At 37.1% G+C, this 11,961-nt stretch overlaps 1 protein-coding gene across 2 annotated transcripts; it reads left to right on the top strand.

The window, feature by feature from the left end:
* Nucleotides 1-352: 352 nt before the first annotated feature.
* On the top strand, nt 353-11,325 carry LOC107807412 (phosphoenolpyruvate carboxylase 4). 2 transcript variants are annotated; one of them, XM_016631779.2, is made up of 20 exons: nt 353-706; nt 1,828-1,991; nt 2,212-2,326; nt 2,420-2,497; nt 2,599-2,667; nt 2,750-2,828; nt 2,914-2,990; nt 3,071-3,166; nt 3,483-3,624; nt 4,453-4,584; nt 5,356-5,423; nt 5,562-5,807; nt 6,199-6,324; nt 6,467-6,568; nt 6,638-6,784; nt 7,979-8,077; nt 8,246-8,334; nt 9,198-9,324; nt 9,400-9,606; nt 10,270-11,325. In XM_016631779.2, exons 1-20 carry the CDS (start codon nt 551-553, stop codon nt 11,092-11,094), a joined length of 3,144 nt encoding a protein of 1,047 aa, XP_016487265.1. In that variant the 5' UTR covers nt 353-550; the 3' UTR covers nt 11,095-11,325. The 2 variants fall into 2 exon arrangements, with proteins under 2 accessions (XP_016487265.1, XP_075082860.1); XM_075226759.1 differs by lacking the exon at nt 353-706 and adding an exon at nt 928-1,056.
* Nucleotides 11,326-11,961: the final 636 nt, after the last annotated feature.

The raw sequence follows: 11,961 nt of genomic DNA, 5'->3' as shown, positions 1-11,961 counted from the left end.
ATTATTTGTGCACCGAAAGATATAATATAATGGTCAATAAAGTGGACAATCTTCAAGACTATGTTTAAATTTTAGCGGGGATAAAAAATACAAGGTAATTTTTCTTATCTAACTAAATTTTGATAGATAAAATTACTTGATACTTACGCCGATAGAGAAATAATACCCAAAAAAAGGTAAAAGTTTCAAATTGACCACTATTTACAAAGAGCCATTCTACCCTTACTTTTTTGGAAAAACAAAAAAAATAAAAAATAAAAAAATGTGAAAATAAGTGAAATAGAAAAGAATTTGTTTGCAGAATATTCCTCAGGAAATGCCACTTGTCAAACATCCACATTTTCCGTTGATCAGGGGTTGAGGTTGAGGTAGGTAAAAAGAGAAAATATCAGATCCTCTCATAAAGCAAGGGTCTCTTCTTTTTCTTCTCAAATCAAACTCTTTTCCTCACACACACACACACTCTCTCTCTCTGCCCTTCCAAATATCTCCATTTTTCCTCTTAATCTCCGCCATTAACGTTTCTCTGTTTTAAGCTCAAACCGTAACAATGACGGACGTAACTGATGATATAGCTGAGGAGATATCATTTCAGGGATTTGAAGATGATTGTAGGCTCCTTCAGAGCCTTCTTAACGATGTTCTTAACAGGGAAGTTGGTCCTCAATTCATGGAAAAAGTTGAACGTACTCGCGTCCTCGCTCAGGTCCATTTTTTGTTCTAGATTTCACATTTTCACTCCCCCCCCCACCCCCCCCGGGCTCACTTTTGTTTTTTGTTTTTTTAAGGTGTTCATTGAATAACGTTATTTATTTATTTATTTTTACGGCGACAAAAACTTTCTCAGCCATTACCTGATTTTGTCTCTTGGTCGAGTAAATATTTTGTGATTGGTTCTTTGGTGTATTTAAGTGGAGAAGTGTGGTGGTACAGGTAACCTTGGTTCAGACTATGTATTTATCGTTCAGACTTCAGACTATGTATTTATCTTAAAAAAATCCATACAAATTATTAATTTAGAACCCAAGAGCTTAAAAAGGCTAAAATTCTGAACGAGTAAGCTTCAAATCTGGGCTCCGCCTGCTTAACTATTGTCCATGGAGTTTCTAACCATGTGCTGTTGGCCCTCAAGATTTTCGAATTATCAAAAGAAGTTCATGTGTTTTTTTTCCTCTGTTCCCTGCATGGGTTGATAGTTATGTGTATAAAGTTATTTGGGTTCGCTTTTTCTCTGTTTGCAGTTGTGCCCTTGTATGTGCATGTGGTCCAAATCGTGTTGGTTTAGTGCTTCATGCTCTTTGATGCGTCTGTTTTATGTGTCTGAGTCAGAGATGATACTCTTTGAATGATTTGTATGTGTCGTTATGTCAAGTTTTAGTACCTATAGCTGATCTTTTGAACAGAGGCAGATCCAGGATTTTTGACATTATGGGTTCAAGTTCAAGATTCCACGACAGCGCCATTTGATTTATTGGGTTCAAAATCTATCATTTGTACATATTTGGTAGATTTTCTAGTATATATTTAGGGTTTGAACCAAAGCTACCAGGTTCAGATGAACCCATAAGTTGTACACTAGATCCGCCCCTGCTTTTGAAATCCGTTTTAAGACCTATATTAAACAATTATCACAATGCGGAAGTTTGCTTAAATGTGGGTATATTTTCCAAACATTTGTTTGGTTTTGAACATCTTTTTATGGTTCCTTTTTGATCTCTCAATGGGTTGGTTTCTTTGTTCAAAGGGCTGTGATAAGTGTAGAATCTACAATTTCTAGTGTTCAGATATGTGTAATTATACTAATTGGAAGTTTTGTTGTAACTTTAGGGTGCCTGTAACATGAGAATGGCGGGAATTGAGGATACAGCAGAGCTTCTGGAGAAACAACTGGCATCAGAATTGTCAAAAATGACGCTAGAGGAAGCTCTTGCCATTGCGCGTACATTTAGCCATTATCTTAATTTGATGGGAATTGCAGAAACACATCATAGGTGAGCAGCCGTCATTTCCCTTTTGTTCAGTTACTTCAGTGTAGGTGTGTTCTCCTATCAAGTGCTCTATGGGTTGCATATCATAGTTCTGGTAGTTATGTTATTAATCTGATTGTTGAATGTTGCAAATTCTGATAGCTTTAACAGCTTTTATTTTGCCTTTCAATAGGTAGGTGTAGGAACCACTTAAATCTATTAAATAACTGACTCATGCTTGTAGGGTACGCAAGGCGCGAGGAGAAGCACAGTTGTCAAAATCTTGCGATGACATTTTCAACCACCTCTCGCAGAGTGGTGTTCCTCCAGATCAGCTTTATGACACTGTCTGCAAGCAGGTCTGCTTGTTTATCCAATTTATCGGAGTACTACACGTAGAAGTCTTTTGATCAGGCATTCTTTTGATTACACAAGTTTTCTCCCTATCGCAGGCTGTTGAGATTGTTCTCACTGCACATCCGACACAAATCAACCGTCGTACCTTACAATACAAACACATCAGAATTGCTGTGCGTTTTCTTTTCCAGAATTTTTTCATTAAAAAAAGTACGATTATATATTATAGTAAACCAACTTTGACCGTTGCTCTGTGAATCTTTATTTTGTGTAGCACCTTTTGGAATATAATGACAGGCCTGATCTTGGGATTGAAGATAGAGAGATGCTAATTGAAGATCTGGTGGGTGCCATTTCATGCTTTGGATATTGAAGCCACATATTGAACACCTTCACTGACCCAATAGTGTTTTGGGTTCTTGTAGGTGAGAGAGATGACTTCTATATGGCAAACGGATGAGCTCAGGCGGCACAAACCTACTCCAGTTGACGAAGCCAGGGCTGGTAATTTTCGGAGATTTGTACAGATCCTGATTTCGAAACCTTTTCATTCTAGTATGACAAGTGACAACAAGTTAAAACTTTTCAGGTTTACATATTGTGGAACAGACGCTGTGGAAAGCTGTACCCCATTATTTACGTCGAGTCAGCAATGCTTTAAAAAAGGTTTTCTATCATCTGATCTTTCACACTATCATAATGAAGCTATACAACATGTTATAATTGGTTGCGCCTCCTCCTTTTAGCATACTGGAAGGCCTCTACCATTGACATGCACACCAATAAGATTCGGATCTTGGATGGGGGGCGATCGAGATGGAAATCCAAATGTCACAGCAAAGGTTACGTTTAATATGCTCATCCATGCAAAAGACTTTTTTTCTGTCTTTTGTGAACTCAATTATTTTTATATACTCTGGTGAATATGGAGTTGGTACATTTATTTATTTATTTATATTTATTTTTTGGTTCAAGATCCACTTTAAATAGAATCTATGTCTCCATAAAGTCATGCTTCCACTTGCATTATGTTTCCTTTCTCATAAACAATGATGAAAGTTCCTAGTATAATTTCAGCAAACGATCATTTTTTACGAGAAGTAAGAGTTTTTTTGATTCCATCTGCAAAATTAACATATGTATTTTCTGTTATTTCAGGTCACAAAAGATGTCTCTCTTCTCTCCAGGTGGATGGCTATTGATCTTTATGTACGAGAAATAGATAGCCTCAGATTTGAACTTTCCATGAATCAATGCAGTGAAAGATTTGCAAGATTGGCACATGAAATCTTAGAAAAAGGTTTGTTATCTCAAAATTCTTTTGGAGCTTTGTTCCTTAGGGTCATGCCTCTTGCTAGGACATTTGGTTTGCAACCATATGATTAGGTCAGTGAGTGACAAATGAATTTGGTAATCTTTAATCAGTTGTGACCTACAGTTGTATAAGTCTGGCCTCTTCTTGAAGAGATCTAATACTTTGTTAATTATTCCATTTGTTTGGAATCATTTTCTTGAAAGTTGATGTTCTGGATATCTTCTGTCTCAGAGAAATGATTGTTTTACTTGATTGGTTGGTAAACGATTTTTTATCAGCTATGTATATCCTAGAAAGCTCGATTGAAATTATCAAGAAAGGGAAGGTACCTGATGGTACTGTCTTTTCTTTTTTCCTTTTAAATTCTACATACAATTCTAAATGTTCCCTGTTGATTGAGCTCTTTTTACCCCGCCAAATGTGTAAGATATAACATATGTTCTTTATTTATTTAGCATGGATTCTATCTTATTCCTATTGTTTATAGGTCAGCTCTTAATTGCTTTTCATGTTTTTTAAGATGCTAATCTTACTGTAGAACGTGTATGTCTCAGTCAATTATTTAATTACTTGCCATGTGCTATCAATCCAAAAAAAATAATCTTGACAAGGGATGTGTTATCAATCATAAAATTAGCTGTATGCCAGATACAAAATATTCTAGCTTAAGTTTTAGAACAGTTGGAGGCCTTTTCCGATGTGTATTCACCTTATTTTTATGACATTCTCAAGCAATTAGGCCATTTACGAACTATTACAGAATTAGCATCCAGCTATATATCTTTTTTGATTGTCTCTTGGAATCCCTTCCAGGAAATACTTCTGAGGATCACCTTGAGTCTTGGAATCATTCCTCAAATTGGAGTCAATCAAAACATCAAGGACAACATGCTCCACCTTTCCCTACACAGCTTCCAACCGGAGCTGATCTGCCCTCTTGCACAGGTAGCATTTTGCTGGTTGGACATCTGCACTTTAGTTATGTCTGTCTGGTCAGGCCTTTGCTCCTTTCTATTTTCGTCTCTAACTCAACAGTGTTATTTTAGCAGATTCATTGTCCATTTGATGTCATACTGACAACTTTAACTTGCATCATCTGATTTAATAATGCCTTCAGAATGTTCGAATATCTTCATACCTGCTTGGTTATTATTCACGGTGTTCTTAAGTTAAAATTCATTATTTCGATACTTCATGCTGCATAATTTCTCTTTAGTCTTCTCGTGACTTCTCCTTTATGTTTATTTTTCTTTCGCCGTACTTAATAGGTGAAGTTTGTGTTGATTTCCCCTCGATTGGCAAATGGGGTTTGGGAAATCATGAACATGTACTTATGAGGTTGGTTCTTTGCCGTGCCTTCAAGGGGCTTCAACGTTTTTGCTGCAATAAATTGGAATATTGGATATCTCTAATCTAATACTATAGAAAGCAAAAATGTTTCATATCTTCTTTTATTTTAAATTTCAAGTTACCAATTTCTTAGGTGTCACTGTAATAAGATCCTTGAAGATCCAATCGCTGTAAAAGCAGATACCACTATCTGGTCGATGTTGTCATACATTATCAATGCCTCAAACTGACATCTGTTTATTATGGTTTCTAATGTTTGTTTAAGCAATTTGCTGCATATTCTGTATTTTCTTTCCTATGTTCTTTTTCAATATAAAAACAATGTTAGATAGTTACTGATAAAGAAAAACACATGATCTTTCACAGAAAATGTCGAGTCCCACTATCCTAGACTGGCTCTTCCTGGGACAGAATTCATACCACTCAAAAATCAGGTTAAGCTGGTTTTATGATTTCATTACAGTTGTCATTCTTGTCTGTCTATGCCCCTCTATCTTCACAAATTAGTATCTTGCTTATTGTTTGTAACTCTGAGTGATACTCTGTATCTCATGTATTTGAAATCTTTACAGGATAGTCAGAGTACTTCAAAAGTGGGTCCCCTTGCTGGTGATTCTATCAAAAATACTGAAAAGGCATATGGAAATGGAAATGGAAATATAACACCACGTGCTGCTAGTCAGCTTCTGGCTCAGAGGAAAATTTTTGCCGACTCTCAGGTAGGAAGGGCCAGCTTCCAAAAGCTACTGGAACCAAGCTCATCGCAGAGACCTGGGATTGCTCCCTATAGAATTGTCCTTGGGGATGTAAAAGAAAAGGTATCCTAACTGGAGTACTTGAAAATTGGTTTAAAAAATAGGATGATTATAGGCAGATTTCAGATGTGTTGATAGGTGATGGAATATATCTCATAAATTATAGCACAGAATACTGCTTATACATAAGAAGAAAATTGTGGGGTTTGACAGTTTTCTTTTCTTGAAATGTAATAACTTCATTGTTTAATGAATAATTGGTGGGATGAAAGTTGATTGATTAATTCACAATGAGGAATTATATCAATATTGTGCCTTTTCCATGTTCCATATGCAAAAGTTGGAAGTTTGGAAGTTATTATAGACCTTAAAATTGAATGTTCAACTAGTGCTTTTCTTTTTGTTCTTTATGCCATATTGTTTGATGATATAAACTTGTCTTTTCTAAATTCAGCTCCTCAAGACACGGAAGCGGCTGGAGCTTCTTCTTGAAGATCTTCCGTGTGACCATGATCCTTGGGATTATTATGAAACATCAGATCAGCTTTTGGAACCACTACTATTGTGCTATGATTCACTGGTACAAGTCATTCCTCTTAGTTCCAAAATCTGTTTCTGCACCTTCTAATTATTATTTAAAATTCCAGAAGAAGAAAAAATCTATTTATACTCAGGACAACTCCTTTTAGTTCTAATAAATGTATACATTGGGTGCATTGTAGCAATCATGTGGGTCTGGGGTTCTAGCTGATGGGCGGCTTGCTGACCTAATCAGGCGAGTTGCTACATTTGGGATGGTCTTAATGAAGCTTGACCTTCGTCAGGTATATGATTTTACATGTTATTGGTGAGTTCTAGTGAAATATATGCTTATATTCAATTCAATGAATCAGGAATCTGGTAGGCACTCTGAGGCACTTGATGCAATCACGAAATACTTAGACATGGGTACCTATAGTGAGTGGGATGAAGAACAAAAGCTGGACTTTCTGATTAAAGAGCTAAAGGGGAAAAGGCCTTTGGTTCCTCCTACTATAGAGGTAAGATAATGTATTTCTATCCTATTTTAACTGTATTGCTTACTTATCTTCAGGTTTGTTTAATTGATCTAATCTGACCGTTCACAAGAGGAAAAGAATGATATAGTAGAACACATTTAATACTAGAGATAGCTTACCTGCTCAAACATGTAGGCAGGGGAAGTACCTTTATGACTGGTTAGTGCTGACAGCCGTAATTCTACCCTGTCAATTGCTGAAAGCGCTTCATCCCTCTATCTGCGATTAATATGGGAACCTTCAAGCTATAACTGATAACAAGCTATAACTGATAACATCCATAAAATGAGTAATATACATCATGAATCATCATATCTTGTGATTAAAATGTTGTAGGAGGCCCTTAATTGTGTTCCAAACTATTTTTGAAATTGGCTTTTTCTTTTCTGTTTTCCACTACATATATTGGCGTGTCAAATATAATATTCGAGGAAATTCCTGCATTCATATGACAATAGTTTTTAATAGTGAATGCCACTGCCATTTAACATAATTAACTGATGTAACCAAGCTCTAAAATAATATCCACCTTATGCTATGAAGCAGAGATGGTCAATTAATGATTTCATCAAAAGGCCTAGGTCTTTATTCAGCAGGCATACCAAATGGATGTCCCTGTATCCCTGCAGCAGCTACATTTGCTGTCCATTTCTCTGAGAAGGCCCCAGTAGCTAGGCAGTAGTGCTTGCTTTTTCTTTTCTCGTGCAGGTTATACCTAAATGTTCTGTCTCTGGAGAAGAAACCCAAAACTTACTCATATACTGGTCCGACTTTATTATCCTTTCTTGATTACTAGAGGAGGGCAAATGGATAGCCTTGAATTGAGTATTTGGTGGTATATAAGGCAGAAAAAAGAGGTAAATAGATAACTGATTCATGGATTATTATCAAAACCACATCATTATATCTTTTAATATATTAATAAAAAAATTGATAACTGATTCTTGGAAGGGAAGTAATATCAGATAGTGAGTATCAAAAGTTCAAAACACATATGATGATATCTTTGAATAAATTAACTGATGTGTATCTAAGTTTTTACCACTTGAGTTGAATCGTATACGTGTTGCAATTAAATTAGCTGTCAAAATCCAGTGGCCTGAGTTCCTTTATTAGGTTGCTGCTTCCTATTCTTCGTCTTGGATTTGATGATTTCTTTTAATCTTTCTTTTATAGGTTCCGCCTGATGTCAAAGAAGTCTTGGACACGTTCAAAGTGGCAGCTGAATTAGGAAGTGATTCACTTGGAGCTTATGTTATTTCCATGGCTTCAAATGTATGATCATATTCCACATGGATTAAATATAGAGTATAGACTTCATTTCGCAGTGGTGGAGTGGTTCAACTAAATCTGCATAAAGGATACTTGATATTAAGTTTTTAACTACCATCTAGTTTCCATTTTCTATTATCTACTATATTTTGATTTATCTTCATTTGGCAGGCCAGTGATGTCCTAGCTGTAGAGCTTTTACAGAAGGATGCACGCCTTGCTGTTGCTGGGGAGCTAGGCAGACCTTGTCCCGGTGGAACGTAAGACTGCTATCTTTTCTGTTGCAGATAAAATAACAGAACTTTCTTCTTAACTTACCCAAAAACTTATGTGCATGTGTATGGCTATTTATGACCCAGATTAATCCAGTCTGGCTAATGTTAAGCCAATGAATTGTCATCACACACTTTGGTTATCTTTTCCCATCTTTTTGATGCTTGCATAATTTCCATCTTATAGAAGGTGGTAATTTTTCAACTGCATTCAGACAAGTACACATGTCTACTGGGCCACCTCTTTTCCCCTTTAGGTGGTTGGATATAATTTTATGTCCTCTCATCTAATTCTTTCTTGCATTATAGGCTTAATGCTTCACGACAGCTAGTTTCAGCGGTTCTCCTATTGTGGTTCCTAGAAAATTGTGTGATCAGGTTCCAAGGAAAATAAAATTATTGTGGGGGTGCTAAATCAACAAAATTATTTTCATAGATATTTTCTCATGCGCCTCATAGTTATTTGTGGAAATCGTGCCTAGAAAGTGCAAAGGATCCCAGTTTCCACAAATGCTGTTGTCATACTTGAAATTCCACTTATGCAGCCATGACTGCAGGGTGCAATTTTTTTTTTTTTTTTTTTTTTTTCGGTTTCTTGTTTTCATCTAAGGCAACTTGCTAAATTAATATCCAAGTACCTAGTAACACTTTTGCATTGAAACCAGTTGAGATGAGTTCGCAAAATTAGTTGTAGCTCACGCAACCAGACCGTTCTAAGGGTAATGCTTATATGATTATGAACAGAGGTAATGCTAATATGATTGAATAGAGGTAACGCTTATAAGATTATGAACATAATGCTGCTTATAAGATTATGAACATAATGCTAAATATTTCATGTATTTCAACAGACTGCGGGTGGTTCCTCTGTTCGAGACCGTGAAAGACTTGAGAGAAGCTGGCTCGGTGATCAGAAGATTACTCTCAATCGACTGGTATAGGGAGCACATCATAAAGAACCACGATGGACATCAGGAGGTATGTATGCCATAATGCATTACACTATCCAAAAAAGTTTCACTTTTGGCTTCAGCTCATGGTTGGTGTGCACAGGTGATGGTTGGTTATTCTGACTCTGGCAAAGATGCTGGCCGTTTCACTGCAGCATGGGAGCTTTACAAAGCTCAAGAAGATGTTGTAGCTGCATGTAATGAATATGGCATTAAAGTCACTCTGTTCCATGGGCGTGGAGGAAGCATTGGCCGTGGTGGTGGTCCTACTTACCTTGCAATTCAGTCCCAGCCACCCGGCTCTGTTATGGTTTGTTTTTAGTTAAATCATCTTGAAACTCCTAATATGTTACTCGCATGTACATTCTGTTTACATTTTGCATGCTAAGTGTCTGAAGGTTTCTTTGAATTATATTCTGGGTGAATTCAAAATCAGGATTGTCATACCTATATAGGTCCTGTCACCAACTGTGTGGCAGGCTGGCAGCAACTGGCTACTCCACCTTAATGTCATAATAAGGAGAGTGTATTTGGGTAGAAATTGTTTTTAATCTGAATCATCTAGTATTTTCATAATGAAGCGGGAGCAAAAGATGGATGTGTGTGTGTTCACCACCCTATTACAAAATTCATTGTACTTCTCTGGATGGTACCTTCTAGTCAGAATTGCCACTAATTTCTTTGGTGCATGTCTTGCTTCCTCTTCGTCTAATGACTTCCTTTTTAACTGGCCAATCTGCTCTCTAACCTATCATGCATAACAATAATTTGATTGGATTATTAAAAAAATGGTCCCAACTTATGGACATTATCTGCTGATTCTTAACCTCTAATCATTTGGAAGTTTTTGTTCCTTAAATAATAAAACAGTTTGAGAATGATAAGTAATACTCAGCATTTGTTATCAGAAAAGCCAAAATATTCACCTCTGCATGCACTCGGTTTCTAATTAATTTATTTCTGAATTTATCAGGGTACTCTTAGATCTACGGAACAAGGAGAAATGGTGCAGGCAAAATTTGGACTACCCCAAATGGCTGTTCGTCAGCTAGAGATTTACACCACGGCTGTTCTACTTGCTACATTACGCCCCCCCCAGCCTCCAAGGGAACAAAAATGGCGTAATCTGATGGACGACATATCAAATTTAAGTTGCAGGAGTTATAGAAGCACAGTATATGAAAACCCTGAGTTCCTCGCTTACTTCCATGAAGCAACACCTCAGGCTGAGCTAGGATTTCTCAACATTGGTAGCCGTCCAACAAGGAGAAAGAGTACAGGAGGAATTGGGCAACTCCGTGCAATTCCATGGGTATTTGCATGGACCCAAACAAGATTTGTCCTCCCTGCTTGGCTTGGAGTTGGAGCAGGCTTGAAGGGTGTTTGTGACAAGGGACATACAGAAGACTTACGAGCAATGTACAGAGAATGGCCTTTCTTCCAGTCCACTGTTGATCTTATAGAGATGGTTTTGGGGAAAGCTGACATTCCTATAGCAAAGCATTATGATGATGTTCTAGTATCTGAAACACGAAGAGAACTTGGTGCAGACCTGCGGAGGGAGCTCTTGACGACAGGAAACTATGTCCTATTGGTTACTGGTCATGAGAAGCTATCAGCAAACAACCGTAGTTTGAGGAGGTTGATCGAGAGCAGGCTTCCATATCTGAATCCAATGAATATCCTGCAGGTGGAGATATTAAAGAGGTTGAGGCGTGATGAAGACAACACTAAGCTTAGAGATGCCTTGCTCATTACGATAAATGGTATTGCTGCGGGGATGAGGAACACTGGCTAAAGGCCAAGAAGTTTAGCTATAGACCTCCCCTTTAAGTGATTGATACAGAATACATACAGTGCTTATGGAAAATGTAGATAAAATCTGTGCTTAATTATCCTTCTATAACCTATCAGTAGTATTGTTTTCGCTGCCTACATATTCTCTATGGTATATGTTGTGGTTAAGCATTTGAATGATTAAATAGCAAAGGGCTTTTTATCAAATGAAATGGCTTTTCTTTTTCTTCAATGTTTATATGTATTACTATTTACGAAAGAAGATTACAAGTGGTTGGAGTATATGTGTCTCTACTATTTTTACATCTCATAACTAGTCTTCAACCAGGTTTGGGCAGAAGAGAAGTGTTAGATTCAATATATTTTCAAGAAAGTGATGGGAGAAGCTGATTTATGTAGTACAAGGCTTTCACATGTTAGGTATGTGATGGCCCTTGGTGCTCCCATGATATTTATCTATGATAACTGCTCATCAATTTCACTTGCCTCTACGGCGCTCCTGTGATATTTGCCTACCATATTGCTCACCAATTTCACTTGCCTCTGACGCTTGACTGTTCACCAATTTCACTTGCCTCTACGGCACTCCCTTGATATTGCCCTTAATCATTATGAAGTTCTTGGTTTAGTGTTGGTATCCTCAATTCTTAATTTTGGTTCGAGCCCAGCCCTTAATGGACCAACTTGCAACGTGAATTTAGATTAGTTGGGTCAGTGGCTTTTGGATGCCAAAATGATTAACCAAAAGGAAGTAGAGAACAAGGTTGATCTTCTGAGAAGAAAAATCCATAAAATGCAAGTGTTTCCCTCCACCACCAGGAGTGGAATCTAAGATGATCTCATATACAAATCACAATACACAACTATC

The sequence above is a fragment of the Nicotiana tabacum genome, chromosome 12, assembly GCF_000715075.1.
Source record: "Nicotiana tabacum cultivar K326 chromosome 12, ASM71507v2, whole genome shotgun sequence".
NCBI classification, from domain to species: domain Eukaryota; kingdom Viridiplantae; phylum Streptophyta; class Magnoliopsida; order Solanales; family Solanaceae; genus Nicotiana; species Nicotiana tabacum.
The sequence above is the reverse complement of the archived record's forward strand: the minus strand, read 5'-3'. Positions and strand labels throughout refer to the sequence as shown.